This window comes from Pseudophryne corroboree, chromosome 5 (genome assembly GCF_028390025.1).
Source record: "Pseudophryne corroboree isolate aPseCor3 chromosome 5, aPseCor3.hap2, whole genome shotgun sequence".
Taxonomy (NCBI): Eukaryota; Metazoa; Chordata; class Amphibia; order Anura; family Myobatrachidae; genus Pseudophryne; species Pseudophryne corroboree.
In genome coordinates this window covers 161,670,095-161,693,875 of record NC_086448.1, presented here as the reverse complement: position 1 = coordinate 161,693,875, position 23,781 = coordinate 161,670,095, and the positions used below count along the sequence as shown (strand labels likewise).

The window sequence follows — 23,781 nt, the reverse complement described above, 5'->3', positions numbered from 1 at the left end:
AAGGTATCGTGTGTTTATTATATTGCAGAAGGTAATAGGAGCGTCTCAAACGCTCAAGCAGCTTTAGCATTAACCAGGTTAAGCAGCGTTACATCGCTACAGTATTTCAGTACAAGGTTTACAGTATAAGAGTATCCTTTCTGTGTGTTACATTCAAGGTTTACTGATTGTCATCCCGTGAGCGTCTGCGCCGCTCGTGTTCTCCTCGTGGACTCGAGCGTCCGCTACGCTGGTAGCGTAGCATTATGGTAGTCGGCCGCCTATAGCGTGCTCGACACCACGCATTAAGCTGTGAGCGAGCGTGTCGCATGTGCGTCTCGATCACGGCCGAGCGTATGCTACGCTAAGTGCGTACCCTTACGGTACCCCATACGCCAATTGCGTACTGAGTCTCTTACCCATTTATTGTGAATGTTATAAGATGAATAGCCTTATCAATTGGCCGCTCGTCCGTCCTCCACATATCCGCACTAGCGAACACAGACTTTATCTGTCAGCAAGGGCGGGAAGGCAGTATCCCTTCGTATCGGGATACAGTAGTGCTGGCTAGATAAGAGTCTGTTTCGCTACGTTGAAGGAGTGCTGGTGGAATCCGGAACCGGAGGTAAGAACAATACGCTATTGTCTTTTAAAACTGTTTATTTCTGTTTTGCGTACGCACACACGCACGCACGCACACACCTGTATTTCTTTTCATTTGTGTATTTTCACATATCACTTTCCTGTTTGCCATTTCACAATTGATAACGTGCTGAGAAAGATGTGTTGCTATTGGTAGTTAAAAGTAATATTAATACGTTAAGGAGTAATTTGTAAAACATGCGCACGGCTTGCCTAAGATACAAGGAAGTTCGGTGTGGTGTTCGGTAGATGATTACAGTTAAAGATCATCTACATTGATATAAACGTGTTAGTTGTATTTCTGTGGATATACCTGGCTTGCGTACACGTGTCTCTAACAAAGGGCGGGACTAGCGTACGCGACGCAAGGGCCGACGCACGGAGCGTATATTACGCAACGGAGCGTCTGGGTACGCCCACATAATACAAATCACACGATAGTATTGTTTTAGTTAGGCGATAAGGAGGCAACGCGATAATAGCGCAAATCGATCTCAGTGTCCAAAATTTTAAGCTAATAGATCCTTCTCTAGTTGCAACTCCTCGGGATTAGCCTGCAATACTGAATGAAAGGGATTTCTGCGCAGAAACGAAAGTAAAGAGTATATGAGGTGAAAGAGTGTGTATACATATATATAAGTTTCTAATTTTTGGGGTTGAACCACAGGAAATCATCAAGTTCTCGTGAGGTACATACGTGTAAGTGACTGCACGGTGGCTTGGGAGGCATCCCTTGTTAAACATTTAAAAAAAGAGCATTAGAGTATAGCAGACCAGGAGTTCTACTGTACCACACACCAGGAGGTCCAGACAGACCAGGAGGTCCAGGTACAGCAGACTAAGAAGTCCGCTATAGATAAAGAGTAAAAGAGCACAACACCAGAAAGGGTTGGTGCGGTACCCATATAGGCCATTAAGCTCAGGCTGAAGGAATTCGCAGCCACAATTTTCGATTCCACTGGTCGCTCCGCACATAAGATTAGTTGCTTATGTGCAGAACGATTGTACCGCACGTAATTGTGTGCATTAGTTAGTAACTTGACCCAGTACCATTTGCGTACGCTAGAGGGGTCATAAACGCTATTTGTACATTCTAACGTGATTTGTGTAATTTTTTTTATTTTAAGGGAGGTTCGCTGGTCACTTGAAAACTATCCAACAACCAATAGTTACTGGAAAGGGTTAAGTGCTCTGCGGATCAATCCCAGATGTTCCAGTAAATAGAGGTTCAGGTCGCAGGGGCCCTAGGTCGAGTACGCCAGCGCTAAGGCAGTGTGTGGGCGTATTGGTCGACGTGGGCGAGTGAGTGGAGTACTCGGTAAACTTCCGCCGCCGGCCTACCCCGGACATCTTGGTTTTTGTAAGGGTTCGCTGAAGACCCTGATTTGAAGGTCAGAGGTAGTGAAAGCAACACCTGCAAAGATGGGGGCCAGTTGTTCAGGTAGGGGGCGATCAACCTCGGTTCGGGTTGACTTAGTAAACCGACCAATCGGGTCGGCAAGGTATGTAATGTGTGAGAAATACGGTTCACACACAGAAGTTTTGTGCGATGAATGGGAAAGAATGACTGTGCACGATGGGGAAAAGTTCCCACGGGTAGGCAGTTTTAGTCCCGAGGTGTTACAGAATCTAAAGAGAAGGATATGTCTCATTAAATCTGCAAAGAGACGGATCAAACATTATGATTATTTACAGTTATGGCAACAGGAAGGTGAAATACAAAGAGGATTGGCTCAAGCGGGTGGATCTAACCCTATCAGAAAACTGATAGCCACCGCGCCACCACCACCATACATAACGGGAGAGAAGGTGGTTGCAGAGATTGGCACACTGGTGAATGATAAACATGCACTTAGTAACTGTATAAATGTTAAGACTAATGTAACCAAGATTGTTGATGCTAATATTAACCCGTGCAAGCTGTACCCTGTTTTAAACTTTCCCCAGGATTGTGACCAAGAGGATGAGCCAACAACAATATTGGCACTCTCTCTAGCAGCCACCATAGCAGAAACAACAGTGGGCACGTCCCAACCAGTAAGAGCAGTATCAAAGGCCCCTAGTGGAGGGACAGGTGAGGTCGTATCAACTGGTAAGTACGGCACCATACAATATGCTGAAACCATTTCACCACATGCTGTAGAATCTACTCAGAATGATGTTATTGAACTTAATCCCGTTAGGGTAATTGCAGTGCCAAATGGGAAAACTGACACTTCAGGAGTCACTCCTCTCAGACACATCGCCATGCACTGCCCCTTTTCCCGAATGGAATTAAGATCAATGGTGTCTGAATTCCCTGATCCTAGGAAAGATCTAGTTGCAAGCCAGGAATACATTAGAGAGCTAGGAAATACTGTGGAGGCCAATAACAAAGACTGGCAGATATTGCTGAGGGCATGTTTACCCTCCAATGTCGACTCAGCGAGATTTTTAGCTGACTGTAAATTAGATGAAGAGGTACCCCTTACGGATGTGTACAACCAAGATAATGTAAAGAGAATAAATTTACAGTTAAAAGAGTATTTTCCAGCTGTTGTCAAATGGAACAAAATTTTCTCCATCAAACAGAAAGAGGGAGAAACAGCTACTGATTATTTTCATCGGGCACTACAGGAAATGGCTAAGTATACAGGCATAGAAGACATTAAGACAAATGTGAATCATAGAGAAGTAGCAGTATCTGTGTTAATGGATGGTTTAAAGGAAGTATTGAGGACGAGGGTACAGACCACCCAACCATGTTGGCGAGGTCTGTCGGTGGCTACTTTGAGAGAGGCCGCTATTGATCATGATCGGAATATCACCAGACACAGGGAGTCACAAAGTGATAAGTTAATGGCCGTAAGTATACAGGCCCTGACCACAAGGCCACCTCTGTATAAATCTCCGACCCCTGTGGGTAAGTCAAATGTGGTAACTTGTTATTGCTGTCATAAAGAGGGACATTTTGCACGAGACTGTAGATCAAAGAATGCACAAAAATCATATCAACCCCCTAGACAACGACATGACACACGAAATTGGGATCAAGGACCGCAGAGACAGAGTTATGAGCCACACGCAGGGGAAACAAAAAGGTATCCCCCCAAAAAGAGACTGGCAAGTCACTGATAGATCCCATTTACCTCCTTCACAGGTAATAGCTGCCAGCACAATGCAGGGAGGCCACCACGCACCATAGGGGCGAGGCCACACCTGTAATCTGCAGCCAGTGAAACTAATTGCGAGCCTTGGAAGTGAACCCGAGGTCACAATTGATGTAGCTGGTAAATCTCTAAATTTCCTTGTAGATACGGGGGCGGCCAAGTCAGTGATAAATCGACCGTGGGCATGAGAACCACTGGTAAAACAATTCCAGCCATGGGAGTAACAGGAGTAGTACAGCACTACCCTTTAAGCAAACCTGCAGAGATTATGATAGGGCCTTTGCATACCAAGCATTCTTTTCTGCTGGCTGCATCGGCTCCGACTAATCTCCTAGGGAGAGATTTACTGTGCAAAATGGGATGCGTCATATACTGTACTCCTGAAGGTGTGTTCTTGGACATACCCGAAAACCACGCTCAGGAAGCGCAGGATATGCTAGACTCCCCAACAAGATTAATGTCACACACTGTTGTTGTAAATAGGTGTCCGTCCAAGGTAGAGGAAATGATTTCCCAGATACCGGAATCACTTTGGACCAAGGATGGACAAGACACTGGATTGATGGCAAACGTAGCCCCAGTAGTTGTGCAAGTAAAAGATGGTAGGATAGCTCCAAAAATCCCACAATATCCTCTGAAGCCAGAGGTGGAGTTAGGAGTTTTCCCTGTAATAGAGCGTTTGCTACAACAGGGCATTCTGGTAAGAACGTCCAGCACTGCCAATAGTCCCATCTTCCCTGTTAAAAAGAGTGGGGGGAGGGGTTACAGATTAGTGCAGGATCTAAGAGGGATCAACAAAATAGTTGAGAGTCAATTCCCCGTAGTGCCAAATCCAGCTGTCATCCTTATGCAAATCGCTCCCACTGCCAAATTTTTCATTGTGATTGACCTCTGCTCCGCTTTCTTCTCGGTACCTCTGCACCCTGACAGTCAATACTTATTCGCATTCACATACAGAGGAGTTCAGTACACTTGGACTCGATTACCACAAGGTTTCATAGACAGTCCAAGTATTTTCTCACAGGCCCTGCATGATTGTTTACAGTCTTTCCAACCAGAGAGTGGATCAATATTGATACAGTATGTGGATGATTTACTGCTGTGTTCAGATTCACTGGAAGCGTCCCTGAGAGATACGAAACAACTCCTGTTTCATCTTTCAGACACAGGACACAAGGTTTCCAAGGACAAGTAACAATTATGCCAGACCCGTGTGAAGTATTTGGGACACTGTCTAACACAAAGACTGAGACACCTTACCGCTGATAGAATTCAAGCAATTCGCGACATGACCCTGCCACAAACCCAGCAACAGATTAGAACGTTTTTAGGAATGTGTGGGTATTGCCGTAACTGGATCCCAGGTTTTTCCATACTAGCCCTACCTTTGCATGAGATGGTCTCCTCAAACAAACCTGATCGGATTTCGCACACAGACGAATCTGAGATGGCATTTGAGAGACTTAAACAGTGCCTAACGCAGGCACCAGCATTAGGTATGCCTGACTATGGGAAACCCTTTGAGCTGTACGGAACAGAGAGTGCTGGGTGCGCAGCAGGTGTCTTAACCCAGAAGCATGGTGATGCCAGCAGGCCGGTAGCCTACTATAGCGCTCAGCTAGATACGGTAGCGCGATCCCTCCCCACATGCTTGCGAAGCGTTGCAGCAATAGCATTGCTAGTCACAAAAAGCGAAGATGTAGTGCTAGGACACAACCTCACAATTCATACACCACATGCAGTGTCAGCCTTACTGAATTCTGCCCAAACCAGACACGTCTCATCAGCGCGGTTTACAAGATGGGAATTGGCATTGATGGCCCCCGTAAACATCACTATAAGGAGATGCAGCGCATTAAATCCTGCAACGTATCTCCCAGGTGTGCCTGGACAGGCACAAAGGGTGGAGGATGAGAGTGATGGTGAAGGAGGATTTAATACAGGGGATGACACGCATGATTGTATGGAATATTTGACCCAAAATTTCACGGCAAGGCCTGACATCAGTGACAACCCACTGGAAGATGTAGATTTTGCCTTCTACACTGACGGTAGTTGTCACAGACAGACAGACTCGGGAGACTTGTGTACTGGATACGCAGTCGTAGATGACCAAGGTACCATAGAAGCAGAACTGCTAGGCCCACCACACTCAGCACAAGTTGCTGAACTGGTTGCCCTAACCAGAGCATGTGAATTGGCTAAGGGCAAATCAGCCAACATTTACACAGATTCTAGGTACGCCTTCGGAGTAGTCCATGATTTCGGGGCCCTATGGCGCCTCAGAAATTTCATGACGGCAGCTGGCACACCCGTAGCGCATGCAGCCCACATCAAAAGACTTCTGACAGCGATACAGGAACCCGACAGAGTGGCTGTTATCAAGTGTAAAGCTCACACATATAGCCAAGACCCGGTATCACTTGGTAACAGCCGAGCAGACGAAGCTGCTAAATCAGCAGCCGGTAACCCCATACAAACAGATAGTACACGACTGATGGTATTTAATACTGTAAACACACAGAAATTGTGTGAAATGCAAAATTTGTGTTCCCCACAGGAAAAGGCAGTCTGGAGGTCAAAAGGATATGGCCAGGAGTCCTCAGGACTCTGGACAGATGGACATGGTAAGCCAGTGGCACCCAGAGCATACCTTCCAAGTCTAGCGGAAGCGGCACACGGGCTGACTCATCTAGGCAAAGAAGGAATGTGTAAGCTAGTAAGACCTTATTGGTGCGCCCCAGGATTTTCCTCCCATGCGGGTAAAAGAGCAATGACATGTCTCACCTGCTTGAGGAAGAATATCGGAAAGGCAATACCGACAGAGCCATCCCATATCCCTCCGACAGATGGCCCTTTCCAGGTAATACAGATTGATTTCATACAATTACCACCTTGTAGAAATTTAAAGTATGTATTGGTCTGTATTGATGTATTCTCAAATTGGGTTGAAGCATTTCCCGCGGCCACAAATACTGCTGTGTTTACTGCAAAGAAAATTGTGCAGGAATTTGTGTGTAGGTACGGTATCCCTAGAATAATTGAAAGTGATAGGGGTACCCATTTCACAGGTGAAGTCTTTCAAACAATGTGTAAGTTGATGGGAATTAATAGTAAGCTGCACACTCCGTACCGCCCCCAGGCGAGTGCGAAGGTGGAAAGAGTTAACAGCACTATTAAAAATAAATTGAGCAAGGTAATGACTGAAACAGGACTGTTATGGCCCGAAGCTTTGCCAATTGTATTATACAGCATCAGAACCACTCCCAGGTCCCCTCTTAATCTGTCTCCTTTTGAAATTCTGTTTGGTCGACAACCCCATGTTATGATTAACCCCCAGGATGATTTGAAATGTAACAATGAAGTAACTGTAAAGTACTTGGTTAAGATGAGTAAGCAATTGAGGAATCAGAATGATAATCTAAAGTTGGTGATTCCTGATTTGCCAGACAGTAATTGTCATGACATTGAACCTGGGGATTATGTAATGATACGGAATTTTCTACGCTCAGGTTGCCTTATTGACAGATGGGAAGGACCATATCAAGTCTTATTGACCAGCACAACTGCTTTGAAGGTTGCCGAGAGAGAGACTTGGGTCCATTCGTCTCATTGTAAAAAGGTCACTGACCCAGAGAGGTCCCGTGATAAAGAACAGACGGTAGAGGTTGTATCACTAGAGTGTCTGTTCAGGGAGGATTGAGACGACACCTGAGCGCTGAGAATAACAAGACCGGAAGCTTGTCGAGCCAGATTTCTTTTTCCCATTTGTTATTTTCTCCAGTTCCCACCTCCCTCCTGTTTCCTTTCCCCCTTCTTATTTTTCTCCTTTTACTCCTCTAAGATGGGCTTGCCCCAAGAGACTGTTATCCGGATTTTCCTGTTGACCATGATGTTGACCAGAGCAGTCTGTTTCGGTGAGAGTACCATGGAGGTCGAGAAAGGATCGGGAATGGGTTCTGATGACCAGGATGCAGGCGTAGATTTCCAAGAACAACATAATCACCGAGTAAAGGCGAGTATCAGAAAACGATCTGGTAGCATTGACAATAGAAGGAATTGTGAAGGATTGTTAGCTGAAGAGAACTGCATCTGTAGGCATTGTGACAATATAGTTGAGGATGGGTGCATAAAGAAATGTCAGTCCAGTTTTAATGTCCACATGGACCGGCATCCATTGAGTGACTATCACTCCTTAGTGGGTAAAGTGTTAAATCAGACAGACTGTTGGGTATGCTCTCAAGTACCTCAAGGCCATAGCAAATCAGGACTAGTACCATTCCCTTTAACTGTAGGAGAGGTACTTGAGCTAAGTGGTGGGAGGCCGGTGGACAAGAGGTTTAATATCTCTAGTCCTCCTAGTTTGAAGCTCCACCAATATCATGTGGATAGGTCCTTAGTATGCTTTAATATTTCCAATCCCCGAAAGCCGGGAAATTGGTAAGTGTCATGGAGTAATCAAACCATGACCTTTTCATACAGACCCGCCAGAATGCCCATAGACACAGAACTTATGCGCCAGATAGCCGACCATAGGAAATTTTTCCGGTATAGGTACACCTTAGGAAGTAGGACCATGCGAGTTGGAGAAGTATCACCAGGATACTGTGCACAGATCGTACAAACTGATACGTGTACTAAACAGATGGGAGAATTAGGGTTAGGAGATTTCACATGGAAAATTTGTAACATGATAATGTCATACTCCGTCCCATATGTTCTCCCCGATGATGCATATTTCATATGCGGGTGGAAGGCGTATAAGTGGCTTGCCCCAAACTCAGAGGGATTGTGCTATATTGGAAAAGTACTGCCTGAAGTAATGACTGTAACCCATAACAAAATGAAAGATATTCACCGCAGTGCCCAAGCTCCTTATACTCACACTCATTACGAGCACGTCGTTAAACGGCACCTGATAGAGAGGACAGAGCATTCAGCCTCTGATCTGATCCATGAATCCACCGGGATTCAATTCCTACTCGCGTTAGATATCACTCGTACCGCCAGAGGAGTGATAAATTACAAATATATATCTGCGCTTGCAAATTTATTAGACAATATCACCGAAATGTATGACGACACATTCAGGTACACTGGGAAAGAGTTACAAGCCTACAAAACAGAACTGGTTCAGCATAGGATGATTCTCAATTACCTCACAGCTGTGACAGGCGGTATTGTGTTACCCTAGCAACTCAATATGGAATAAAGTGCTGCACGTACATTACAAACAGCACGGAGGACCCAGCCGAGGTCATAGACCAAAAGATGGATGACATTTTACAATTAAAGTGGGAGTTTCGAAGGAAACACAATCTCACACTCGCTGCTGTGGGTAATGAGCTGACCAGTTGGGTGTCATGGTTGAACCCACGAAATTGGTTCTCGGGCTTAGGAGAATGGGCCCAAGGTATTATTATGGATGTAGGGAAATTTCTTTTGTGTATTCTGGGAGTCGTCATATTGGTTGGCCTGATATTTAGATGCGTTCGGGTTTTAGCGAAGCGTAAAAGTAATACCAGGGTGATGAGTCTAAGGAGCGAAGACACTGTACTAACAACAACTAATTTGATGTATGACCCAACGATAGAGACAATGTTGTGATGAAAATGTGATTCCACGGTCCGTTTCTTTCACCCGTTTCTCCTTTGTTTTCCTCCAAGGTACAAAGACATCCGCTTGGAAGAAGAATTTGACAACCTCTTTTATACAGACCATTGATGAACTATGCTACAAGCCCCATTTTCCCTAGTGACTTTAAATTTTACGATAGCCCAAATATTTTAGTGACTAACTTTCTGGACAATGGAAAAACTTTTGCCGTCATTTATAGCAAAAGCATCAGGAGACTACAGTCAACATGTACATCGAGACAAGACACAAGACAAGACCTCAATCGGCAAATGTATATTAAACTCACATAGTTTATGACTGCATTTACCATAATTGCTTCTTATCTTCATTTCTACAACCTTCAGGTAATGACACACATAGTCAATAGGGAATATAGGCACAGATATCAGCACTCACATATCCCCCCATTCATGTATCATCAACTAAAATGTGCTCCCCCATTTTGTTACAACTAAAAGCCGAAAAGAGCTCGGTAAAGTTTGACAGCCCATCCACAGACCCTTGATACGGGATAAGAAGGAATTCAAATGTAAACTTCGCAATACCTCGAAGCTTGATTTAAAACACGTACGGCACGATGATACATGACCCCTCAAACATGGATTCATACACACATGCTTCTACTATCTCACTAGGTCATACCTTTTTCCCACCTTCCTCTCTCCTCCCTTTACCCAATCATAAGATGGTATTTACATTATGACATATATTTTTCTTTTTTGAACTGTTTTAGGAAGTGGCAGTTATTGATGACTGCCAAAGGGTGGACTGTCAAAGTCGGAAAAATATCATGCTACACGTTGCCATATATCCACCCCATGCGCGTGCCTGCTGCACGTGCACATTCTCTCCCGTGCGTGCGGATACTCGCAGCCGCGTGATGGCGCCCCCACGGCCATGCGCTCGAGCGCGTGGTATGTGCATTTACGGTAGAGTTCGTGTGCGTCTAGCGGGCGACTCAATCGTTAAATAATAAAACCAAATAGTATGTTTTATAGATAATGTTCCCCTTAATAATGACTGTAAGTTTGTTTAATGTAAATGGTCGCTGGACAGAGGAATTCCTCTTTGTATGGTACGAAGGGTCAGACAGGGTTTGAGCAGCTGTGTCTGGTACCTAACTAAAGAACATTTTATTAGAAACAATCCGGTGCTGGTTAGGTAAAGATTAATCGCTCCTGCGTATAGTTATGGCCATTAGTATTTTCTGGACATTTACTATATTTGCGATTCATTACCCATGCGGCGGGAATCTTCAGATTCCCTCCCACCTGAGCAGTTTGATATAGTCGCAGCCCACCTGTTCAAACTAACCTATGACCTTTTGTTATGATGCGAGGAGACATTCCTGTGTCCAATGAACAATGAGATTATAGGTCCCTTTGTAGTGTACTGTACTCAGTGTATATAAGATCAGCCAGCCTGGGCAGCTCTCTCACTCTCCACAAACGGTTTTCATCTTGACTAACTTGGAGCTGGTACCAGAAGCTGCGCAGCGATCGTTCCCAGTGTGTGTAAGTAATTCTCTGTAACCAACTTGTTCTCTGTTTGTATTGGCCATACTCTCTCTCTCTCTCTCTCTCTCTCTCTCTCTCTCTCTCTCTCTCTCTCTCTCTCTCTCTGTTATAGTATAAGATTGTGACGCTATTGTATATTTCTGTCTAGATATTCTGTTAGAATGATGTTAGCTTGTAGTGTATGACTTGTAAACTGTTTCCCCTTTTTCAATATAACTAAAAGCTTGTTAGTAAAGGTGTTGGAACCTTAGCAAGGTATCGTGTGTTTATTATATTGCAGAAGGTAATAGGAGCGTCTCAAACGCTCAAGCAGCTTTAGCATTAACCAGGTTAAGCAGCGTTACATCGCTACAATATTTCAGTACAAGGTTTACAGTATAAGAGTATCCTTTCTGTGTGTTACATTCAAGGTTTACTGATTGTCATCCCGTGAGCGTCTGCGCCGCTTGTGTTCTCCTCGTGGACTCGAGCGTCCGCTACGCTGGTAGCGTAGCATTATGGTAGTCGGCCGCCTATAGCATGCTCGACACCACGCATTAAGCTGTGAGCGAGCATGTCGCATGTGCGTCTCGATCACGGCCGAGCGTATGCTACGCTAAGTGCGTACCCTTACGGTACCCCATACGCCAATTGCGTACTGAGTCACTTACCCATTTATTGTGAATGTTATAAGATAAATAGCCTTATCAATACACTCTAGCATTTAATTTAAAAGTGAACCTCATATACTGTATATACTGTACAAATTGGAGGCAGCCGTTTTGTGTCCTAACTGGCCTATAAATTCACTAAAAACCAGTATTACCACTGGAACGTTCAGGAACAGTACTCATCAGTCATTCCATTATGTGCAGGTGACAGGCACACTTTTAATGTTCAGTAAAATACAAGGGCGCAATTCAGTTTGAATAGAAAACCACATTTCTCTGCAAACACATATGTGTTTATTATTATTATGGATAGTTGAATGCAAATTAAAAAATGTTGTTATAAGCTCCTGGTTACATTTTTATTGAAAATGAGGAACCACTGATCTGAACAGCATTATGCATAGGTGTATCCATGTTTTTCTACATATTTTACGCCACATCCCAGCTTAGTAGCTGCCTAATTTGTGTATAAAAATGACTGTTAATGTGATTATATAATCATTACAGCTGTTGGTGCATTTCCTTCCTCTGATAGGGGCCTGTGTCCACATATTACGTTCAGCGCTATGGGTTTAGCCATGATTGCAGTGTTGTTGCGTTCACTGGAGATAACCCAGGTAAGCGGCTACATATACAAATCTGTGTGTGTTTATGGACGACTATGGACCACATTCAGCAATGAAAAAAAAAAATGGGTGCCTGTTCTCGTTGCTGCTCGCCATGCTATGGGCCCCTCTTGTTGCCGGTATTTAACACTACCATGCTCTCTGGCAAGTGGTAGTGTTATCTAACCAAGCAGCTGTGTTTTTCTGTGCGGCTAACACACAGGCGAATGAAATGGATCAGTGAAGAGCAGGAGGTTTTGAACAGAGAGCAGGAGAGAGTGGGTGGAGAGATGGAAGGAGGGGGCGGAAAGTGGGGCCAGGAGGTGGAGCTGCAGCAGTGAATTGTTACCACTCGCTGACACAGCTGGACACCAGGATTACCTAGCGAGTTTGAAACTTCATAACAAGCATTAAGTCTCAGACAATGCTCTTTTTTTGAATGCACAGCCCATACACTTTGTAAGATGGGCGGAAGAAAGCAACTGAGCTGTACTCTGCCCAAATAGCCACACTGCAGTATCTGCCTTCATACAGTAGATACCAGAAAGGTGCTTAAGCACCTATTAGCCTTAGAAAAGAGAGATGAATCACTTATCACTTATTGTTAAATGGGGCCCTATATACCAACTCAGAAACTGACATTTAGCAGTTAATGTCAAGCAAATGCCAATGTATAATCTACAGTATTGCATGCTGCCTAGCATTGAATTTGAAAGTTTTGAAATACACTCTTGTACCAAAAACAGCATACATGTTAATGATTATGCTCTCAAAATCTTTGTCACATATATATTTGACAAAGAGAGAATCCCTCAGCGCAAACTGGAAAAGTGTGTAAAAACCAATATTAGTTGTGGAAAAAAGTAAATAAAAAAATGCATGGGCACCTGTTTAAGGTGAGAAATAAAGCTCCTGACAAACTCTTGTGATGTGATTTTGGGGTTTATTTAAAAAGAAAAGCAAAAAGTGGCATAAAAAAAATTTTCAACTTTACCTCTGTATTATTTTATATATTTTGAAGTGTCGGGACAGACCTTGTAGTAAAGGACTGTCCTGGCGAGAAGAAAAGGAGGCTGCAGATGTGAAAGATGCAATTATTAGGTGCCCACATCCGCAGAACAGGTGCCGGTAGAGCCAGCGGGATGAACAGAACTGTCTCTTCCTGGGCTTTTCTCCAGCGCAAGCATACATAATGCTAGCCAGAAATGGCGTCATGTCTTCTTCACTTCTATACATTATATAAATGTAATTCCTGCACATCTACCATTGCTACCTAAGAGGGCTGCAGGAATGAGACAGGAGAATAGAAAAGGTGGAGAAATCTGTGGTATCTAGGAGGCTATAGCTCACCGAAGACTAACCAATAAAACAAGTGCTGACAACCTGACAATTGAGCTTATATGAACATGATCACAGTGGAAACTTTGGGCCTGAGTCAGAGGAGCAGGAAAATCATGCGCGGCTGCGATTTCTCACAGATTCACAAGTGTGACAATCTGCAAATGTCAGCTTGGGCATTCCTCTTGTGTACTTCAGCGCAACGGATACAGCAAACCCACCAATGCCCACTTTGTATATCTGAGCTCTGCTCGACTACGCTGGCGGATCCAATCTCTCCACCATTTATTTATTACCAGTTATTTATATAGCGCACACATGTTCCGCAGAGCTTTACAGAGACCATATTTGGCCATCAACATCAGTCCCTGCCCCAGTGGAGCTTACAATATACAGTATGTTCCCTACAACTTGTACATGCACACACATTCACTCTAAGATTAATTTTATTGGGATCCAATTAACTTACCAGTATATTTTTGGATTGTGGGAGGAAACTGGAGTACCCGGAGGAAACCCACGCAAGTACGGGGAGAATATACAAACTCCACACAGTTAGAGCCATGGTGGGAATCGAACCCATGACCTCAGTGCTGTATGGCAGTAATGCTAACCATTACACCATCCGTACTGTCCTATCATTGGTCACACCATCAACTCATCAACCGACGCCTGCCTGACACAGAGCCTCCTTTGTAACTTTATCAAAATATGGCCACAGTGTCCGCGGTGCTGCGTCAGTGATCCCAGCCGAATGGCGAAATGCGTGCATGACTCTTCCATAACACGTCCAATCCACCTCCTCGATTTACAATCACTTTAGGTCACCTCACAGTCTTCACCCTGACTGCCCACGAATCACAGATGCCATCTCAAGTCATTGCGCTGTTATACACAAATGCGTACGCCATCGCACGCATTGATTTCCGTGTGTTCATAAGCTTATCCCAGACTTTTTGCGCATATGCAGTAGCAAATACTTGCTGACCTGTGCAATCTTCGGCACTGTGTGCACCTCTGAAGCAGGCCCTTTATGTCTACTAAAACCTGATGATTCAATGTTTTGACAAGTTTTTACCATGATTTCTTCTTTACCCAGCTTCTCTGGCTGGAATGAGACTGAAAGAAGGAGATATAGTGGTAAGTGTGGCAGTGGTAAATAATGTGTGTAGAGTCTTTCTGATGGTTATTATCCTGCTTATATATCGGCATATCTATAATGGGTTAACCCTGCACCCATTTGTGATTCTTACTTGTCCAGCAGTGTCTCATATATCATTGAGAACTTGGAGTGGGTGCCAGGCTGCCAGAGATCTGCACATGTGCACTACAGTAATTTCCGGGATAATGGCACCTACGCCATTTTACTGGAGATCAGCACATGCAGAGTAGAAAAAAAACCAAACATACAAATTAACGTGTATCTCTCCATAGGGGATTCTCAGGTACAGCTTCACAGTACCAATGCGTTTTGTCTAGGATGAGCCAGTGCTGTAAGTTCATACCCGGCACCTGGAGGCAAGCAGTGGCGTCGAGAGGAGGGGGGGGGGGGTACAAATAACCTGGGCCCAGGTCTGATAGAGGACCCAGGTCCATGCCTCCTTTGATTAGGCCACGCCCCCTGAAAAGTACCTGGGCCCAGCCAGGCTCTCTACAGCCCTGGCTGGGAGGCATGCCATGCTCCTGTGAGTGGGTGCTTCTGATGTGCTAGATACACCCCCAAAGAGGAGTGGCCATGCCCTCAGCCCGCCCCTGTAGCATTCAAAGACACATTCCCTCCACCACGAACATCCCAACTTCTGCAGCACCAGGAAACAAACTCCCCCTCTAAAATGTTTTACAGGTATTTTGGAGCAGTTTTCGTGAAAAACTACTGCAAACTCTTTAACAAAAAAACAACCCACTGCAGTAAACCCTGTGATAATATCACTATCTTCAGATAGTGTAATTACAGGCTCACTGAGATATCCTGCCTCCTGCACAGCTTTCTCTGCCGGCTCACAGAGAAAGCTATACAGTTTGATCGTGATCAGTTATGTCTGTCTGATGGACACACAAGCTCATCACTGTAGCAAAAATGTAAAACTTAAAAAAAAAAAATTATACTTACCTACACCCATGGACCAGTGATCAGCGACCCATTGAGGGCTGCCGGTCATCGGATCTCTGATGCTGAGAAGTGCAGGTCACTAGGGGTCTATTTACTAAGCCTTGGATGGAGATAAAGTACCAGCCAATCGGCTCCTAACTGCCATGCCACAGGTTGTGTTTGAAAAATGACAAGAGCCAATTGGCTGGTACTTTGTCTCCAGCGACTTTATCTCCAGCCAAGGGTTAGTGAATACACCCCTGTTCCAGCATGGGGGTCACAGCAGGAACACTGGATCTGATGACCGTCAGCCCTCCCAGGTCACCGGCCCCTGGGTCTGGTAAGTATAATCAGTGCAGGGAGGGGAGGGAGGGGGGTACTCAGCTGCAGTGGTGGTAGCGCATGCGCAGACACACTCAGGGTATTGTTTCACAAAGTTTTGCAGGAACCAGCTTTCTTGTAAACTCTGTCCCTGCATGTGATAATTGTTACAAACCTGCAATGTATTCAATTAACGCATTGCAGATTGGGGCGATTTTCTCACATGACAACCGCATTCTCAGATGTGGATTGTGATAAAACTGCCCTTTAGTGAACTGCAGTACAGAAACAGACATTGGCTATCTCTGACCAGGAGACATTGGCTATCTCTGACAGCACATATTAATAAACTGTAACAACAAAACGAAGCAGTTGTATAATTTACCTTCCCATGTCACACACAGCAGCAGCACACATCTCTCTATGCAGGGGCGTACAGCTACTTCCTGCATCCAATGGGTTAATCTCGAGTGCCTGGGACCCTAATAAATCACTGAATGGGAGGAATGCAGGCTGTCCATCACTGCTTCAGCCTCCGATCACATAGAGCACATTATTGATCAATGCATGCACTTTTGCCGCTTTTATCTCTCCAGAGTCCCGGCTGTAAATTCTCTGATGGCCGTCTGTCACATCCTGCAACGAGCGATTACACTTTTTACAAAGTGCGGTACCATGACTAGTAATGCGAATCCTAATGCTCCAGAACTGCCCTGTGCCTTTCCATCAGGACTTGGCAGCTGCTGCACTGCGCTACTTTCTGGGTGTATGTGCTGCTCTCTGCCTCACTCCATGCTCTGCTGCTTTGCGCAGTCGGTCCATCGCTGCTGCAGCTCTCATGCCTGCATACTAAAACAGGGACACATCAGCCAGTGCAGCAACGCCAGATGATACTTTTTTTCCCCGTCATTACAACATACGCATATATATATATATATATATATATATATTCATTCTATATCATTTAGCAAATGATGGGAGTAAGTCAATGGGCAGCAAATTGTGGTCCAGGAGTTGATAGTGAGGTTGGGGTTGCTTTGGTGGTCTCGAGGCATCCGAACTGGCACCTGAAGTGAAGGGGGGCAATGACGTGATGATGGAGGGTGGCCAATAATGTGCCTAGGGGCAGCCTGGCACCTAAATTCGGCCCTGATGTCATCACATTCACCTCCCTCTCTCCTCTTCTCAGAGTGTGGTTTGGAAGGACAGGGAGTAGGCGACAATGGAGGAGGTGCCCCCTTCAGATCTGGAGGCCGGCGGCACATGACTCCGTTGTCTCCGGGAGTACCTCCCCTAGGATGAGCAGAGGAGCCAAAGTCTTAGCAGTCTTGATAAGCAGTACTAATTGTACATGTGACCCGCGTTATGACGTCACTTCCGGTGAAGATATCTAGTTTAAACATCAAAAAACTTATTAAGAAGATTTCACATACATTATATGCATGGTTTATAAGCTGTGAAACTGTACCTGAGAATCTCCTATGGACAGATAAGCGCTCATTTTTATGTTTTTTTCAATTATTATTTTGCTCACAATTTATATCTTTTTATCCTCAATATGCAAGAAACACTCAAAAATAAAATGGTATGTTACAGTGTTTTCTGGGAAAATACTGTAGCGTAGCATTTTATATGCAGATACAGCCACGGCTGCACACAAAATATAGGCATGCCGCATATCATTTTAATCAGCAGAGTATGCTTGTGCATTTTATTCACACCCTAAGATGCATTTTAATGTAAAAAGTTGCATGGTGTGACTAGAAGAGCTGTTTAATGGTCAGGGAGGCTAGATGTAAATGGACACATCTGTGTGTATATATGTGTGTGTGTGTGTGTGTGTGTGTGTGTATGTGTATATGTATGTATACTGTGTACATCATCCATATGGATTCAGTATGATATCCTGATGGATGGAATTCCGGCATTCAGAATACAGACAGTGGCATCCCCACCATCATAATCCCGACAGCCCCTTTAAAAGTACCCTAACCCTCCCTTGTGGGTGTCTAACCCTAACCCTCCCTTCCCCGCTGCCTAAACCTAACCCCTCCCGCTTGGTGCCTAACCCTAACCAGACCTTCTAAACCTAACCCTCTCTCCTCGGTACCTAACCATACCTTTCCCGTCCCTGTACCCTAACCCTAACCCCCCTTCTAATGCCTAAACCTATCCCCCACCCACCGTGGCAGTCCCTCTGGAAGAACGTTCGAGATTCTGGCTGTAGGTATTTTGACGCCAGGATCCTGAGCCCATATGTATTTTGATGCTGGCATAATGTCTCCAGTCAGAATTCTGGCGTCACCATTGGCAGGTTGAGTAACCCATGAGGTTATCGAAAGACCGACCGCTGGCTCCATTGCTGAGGACAGGAAACCTCCATTGGAAGATGGAGAACCCAGCTTTGGCACTCCGACAAAATGGAGACCTTTGAACCCCTGGGTCAGTTGATGAAAATGCTTTGCTGTAAAACTACTAAACCTCAATAGACTTTTCTGTAGACAGCATATTTATATTTTTCAGCAAATGACTACATATCTATACACATTAATGCGAAAGCCCTCACTCACCAATAGGTTAGGAAATTTAACATAGGTTTTCTTCAGGTGGTAAATAGGAAAACTGTAGTATTATAATTTTAATAACCCTCCCCTAAGGGGATGAAAATGGGATTGAAATTATGACATAATTACCGATGCGTTGCTTGCGTTGCGTGAACTATAACGCCCAAACGGACAAACGGTTAAAAATTTTGATTGCACCTCCAGTTCTAGAATTTAATAAACCACAAAAATGGTCCTGTCACCTTTTCACCGTATATCTGCTACGGGTGCTCCTCGGGTAACGCCAAGAACCATGGATTAATATTTACTTACATTAAAATGTCTCTAATTTACAGCTCTATAGATTTACCACATTTTTTACACTAATTTATATTTACAACTGTGAGAATCAGAAACTCCCGTGCGAAGAATAGGTAGAACAGCTAGTTTTCATACAGTGCCTTGCTAAAGTATTCACCCCCCTTGGCTTTTTACCTATTTTGTTACATTACAACCTGTAATTTTAATTTTTGTATCTGAATTTTATGTGATGGATATGCACAAAATAGTCACCAATAGTTGAAGTGAAATGCAAAAAATGTATATAAAAAATAATTTCTATAAATAAAAATTAGAAAATTGGCATGTGCATATGTATTCACCCACTTTGCTATGACGTCCCTCAAAAGTTCTGGTGCAACCAATTACCTCCAGAATTCACATAATTAGTGAAATGAAGACTCTACGTGTCACATGATCTATCAGTATAAACACACCTTTTCTGAATGGCCCCAGAGGCTACAACACCACTAAGCAAGAGGCAACACACCATGAAGACCAAGGTGCTCTCCAAACAAGTCAGGGACAAAGTTGTTCAAAAGTACCAGTTAGGGTTGGGTTATAAAAAAATATCCAAATCTTTGATGATCCCCTGGAGCACCATCAAATCCATCATCTTCAAATGGAAAGAACATGGTACCACAACAAAACTGCCAAGAGAGGACTGGCCACCAAAACTCACAGACCAGCAAAGAGCTGGAGCAGTTTTGCCTTGAGGAATGGGCAAAAATTCCAGTGGCAAGATGTGAGCCTTTCAGCTGTAATTGCCGCAAAAGGTTGCTCTACAAAGTACTGACTTTAGGGGGGCGAATATTTATGCTTGCTGAAGTTTTCTGTTATTTTGTCCTATTTGTTGTTTACTTCACAATAAATAAAAAAAACATCTTCCAAGTTGTAGCCATGTTCTGCGAATGAAATGATGCAAATCTTCAGACAATCCATTTTGATTCCAGGTTGTGAGGCAACAAAACATGAAAAATGCAAAGGGGGGTGAATACTTTAGCAAGGCACTGTATACACAGCCCTCCTCATGCAAATACTGTACAGTGTCAGAATTAGCTGAGCATCTTCAAGGTCTGTTCCTACAGCAACTTACTGAGAGAGTGGTAATATTCTTTGGAAAGGTTATTGATGTTTCAGAGTTCTTGCATTATAACAGCATGGAGAGAGGTCACAGGTCTAATAATAAGACTAATAATAACCAATGGAAATACCCTGAGAAATAATTGGCTTCTTACCCTGTAATGAATACAGTGTTTAATAGGACATAGCACTGACCCTAGCACTCTCCTCCAACCTCTACATAAGTATGCATTTTGTTTGTGTAGATGTTTAACATATATCTCTGTTGGCGAGTACAGGTTTTTTTTCTTTGTAGACAGATGGAAATAAGACCATGGGTAGAGGTTATGTGTTACTTTTTAATGAGATTCTTTATCAAGGTTTTATGAAATGCTATACTGACATTTATGGAACATTGAATAAGACAAATACAGTATATAGATACATCATGTGTTTTCTTTTGGTTATAACTAGAGATGAGCGCCGGAAATTTTTCGGGTTTTGTGTTTTGGTTTTGGGTTCGGTTCCGCGGCCGTGTTTTGGGTTCGACCGCGTTTTGGCAAAACCTCACCAAATTTTTTTTGTCGGATTCGGGTTTTTTTTTTTAAAAACACTAAAAAACAGCTTAAATCATATAATTTGGGGGTCATTTTGATCCCAAAGTATTATTAACCTCAAAAACCATAATTTACACTCATTTTCAGTCTATTCTGAATACCTTACACCTCACAATATTATTTTTAGTCCTAAAATTTGCACCGAGGTCGCTGGATGACTAAGCTAAGCGACCCTAGTGGCCGACACAAACACCGGGCCCATCTAGGAGTGGCACTGCAGTGTCACGCAGGATGTCCCTTCCAAAAAACCCTCCCCAAACAGCACATGACGCAAAGAAAAAAAGAGGCGCAATGAGGTAGCTGTGTGAGTAAGATAAGCGACCCTAGTGGCCGACACAAACACCGGGCCCATCTAGGAGTGGCACTGCAGTGTCACGCAGGATGTCCCTTCCAAAAAACCCTCCCCAAACAGCACATGACGCAAAGAAAAAAAGAGGCGCAATGAGGTAGCTGTGTGAGTAAGATAAGCGACCCTAGTGGCCGACACAAACACCGGGCCCATCTAGGAGTGGCACTGCAGTGCCACGCAGGATGTCCCTTCCAAAAAACCCTCCCCAAACAGCACATGACGCAAAGAAAAAAAGAGGCGCAATGAGGTAGCTGTGTGAGTAAGATAAGCGACCCTAGTGGCCGACACAAACACCGGGCCCATCTATGAGTGGCACTGCAGTGTCACGCAGGATGTCCCTTCCAAAAAACCCTCCCCAAACAGCACATGACGCAAAGAAAAAAAGAGGCGCAATGAGGTAGCTGTGTGAGTAAGATAAGCGACCCTAGTGGCCGACACAAACACCGGGCCCATCTAGGAGTGGCACTGCAGTGTCACGCAGGATGTCCCTTCCAAAAAACCCTCCCCAAACAGCACATGACGCAAAGAAAAAAAGAGGCGCAATGAGGTAGCTGTGTGAGTAAGATAAGCGACCCTAGTGGCCGACACAAACACCGGGCCCATCTAGGAGTGGCACTGCAGTGTCACGCAGGATGTCCCTTCCAAAAAACCCTCCCCAAACAGCACATGACGCAAAGAAAAAAAGAGGCGCAATGAGGTAGCTGTGTGAGTAAGATAAGCGACCCTAGTGGCCGACACAAACACCGGGCCCATCTAGGAGTGGCACTGCAGTGTCACGCAGGATGTCCCTTCCAAAAAACCCTCCCCAAACAGCACATGACGCAAAGAAAAAAAGAGGCGCAATGAGGTAGCTGTGTGAGTAAGATAAGCGACCCTAGTGGCCGACACAAACACCGGGCCCATCTAGGAGTGGCACTGCAGTGTCACGCAGGATGGCCCTTCCAAAAAACCCTCCCCAAACAGCACATGACGCAAAGAAAAAAAGAGGCGCAATGAGGTAGCTGTGTGAGTAAGATAAGCGACCCTAGTGGCCGACACAAACACCGGGCCCATCTAGGAGTGGCACTGCAGTGTCACGCAGGATGGCCCTTCCAAAAAACCCTCCCCAAACAGCACATGACGCAAAGAAAAAAAGAGGCGCAATGAGGTAGCTGTGTGAGTAAGATAAGCGACCCTAGTGGCCGACACAAACACCGGGCCCATCTAGGAGTGGCACTGCAGTGTCACGCAGGATGTCCCTTCCAAAAAACCCTCCCCAAACAGCACATGACGCAAAGAAAAAAAGAGGCGCAATGAGGTAGCTGTGTGAGTAAGATAAGCGACCTTAGTGGCCGACACAAACACCGGGCCCATCTAGGAGTGGCACTGCAGTGTCACGCAGGATGTCCCTTCCAAAAAACCCTCCCCAAACAGCACATGACGCAAAGAAAAAAAGAGGCGCAATGAGGTAGCTGTGTGAGTAAGATAAGCGACCCTAGTGGCCGACACAAACACCGGGCCCATCTAGGAGTGGCACTGCAGTGTCACGCAGGATGTCCCTTCCAAAAAACCCTCCCCAAACAGCACATGACGCAAAGAAAAAAAAGAGGCGCAATGAGGTAGCTGTGTGAGTAAGATAAGCGACCCTAGTGGCCGACACAAACACCGGGCCCATCTAGGAGTGGCACTGCAGTGTCACGCAGGATGGCCCTTCCAAAAAACATTCCACAAACAGCACATGACGCAAAGAAAAAAAGAGGCGCAATGAGGTAGCTGTGTGAGTAAGATAAGCGACCCTAGTGGCCGACACAAACACCGGGCCCATCTAGGAGTGGCACTGCAGTGTCACGCAGGATGGCCCTTCCAAAAAACATTCCACAAACAGCACATGACGCAAAGAAAAATTAAAGAAAATAGAGGTGCAAGATGGAATTGTCCTTGGGCCCTCCCACCCACCCTTATGTTGTATAAACAGGACATGCACACTTTAACCAACCCATCATTTCAGTGACAGGGTCTGCCACACGACTGTGACTGAAATGACGGGTTGGTTTGGACCCCCACCAAAAAAGAAGCAATTAATCTCTCCTTGCACAAACTGGCTCTACAGAGGCAAGATGTCCACCTCATCATCATCCTCCGATATATCACCGTGTACATCCCCCTCCTCACAGATTATCAATTCGTCCCCACTGGAATCCACCATCTCAGCTCCCTGTGTACTTTGTGGAGGCAATTGCTGCTGGTCAATGTCTCCACGGAGGAATTGATTATAATTCATTTTAATGAACATCATCTTCTCCACATTTTCTGGATGTAACCTCGTACGCCGATTGCTGACAAGGTGAGCGGCGGCACTAAACACTCTTTCGGAGTACACACTCGTGGGAGGGCAACTTAGGTAGAATAAAGCCAGTTTGTGCAAGGGCCTCCAAATTGCCTCTTTTTTCTGCCAGTATAAGTACGGACTGTGTGACGTGCCTACTTGGATGCGGTCACTCATATAATCCTCCACCATTCTTTCAATGTTGAGAGAATCATATGCAGTGACAGTAGACGACATGTCCGTAATCGTTGTCAGGTCCTTCAGTCCGGACCAGATGTCAGCATCAGCAGTCGCTCCAGACTGCCCTGCATCACCGCCAGCGGGTGGGCTCGGAATTCTGAGCCTTTTCCTCGCACCCCCAGTTGCGGGAGAATGTGAAGGAGGAGATGTTGACAGGTCGCGTTCCGCTTGACTTGACAATTTTCTCACCAGCAGGTCTTTGAACCCCAGCAGACTTGTGTCTGCCGGAAAGAGAGATCCAAGGTAGGCTTTAAATCTAGGATCGAGCACGGTGGCCAAAATGTAGTGCTCTGATTTCAACAGATTGACCACCCGTGAATCCTTGTTAAGCGAATTAAGGGCTCCATCCACAAGTCCCACATGCCTAGCGGAATCGCTCCGTGTTAGCTCCTCCTTCAA

General features: G+C 44.9%; 1 protein-coding gene across 2 annotated transcripts in view; it reads left to right on the top strand.

The window, feature by feature from the left end:
- XYLB (xylulokinase) overlaps positions 1–23,781 on the top strand; it is a 509,150-nt gene that overhangs the window by 167,410 nt on the left and 317,959 nt on the right. For both annotated transcript variants that reach the window (XM_063921841.1, XM_063921840.1), the window contains exons 10-11: positions 12,110–12,191; positions 14,617–14,657. In XM_063921841.1, the coding sequence (XP_063777911.1) occupies positions 12,110–12,191; positions 14,617–14,657 (123 nt within the window). The remainder of the gene's footprint in view (positions 1–12,109; positions 12,192–14,616; positions 14,658–23,781) is intronic.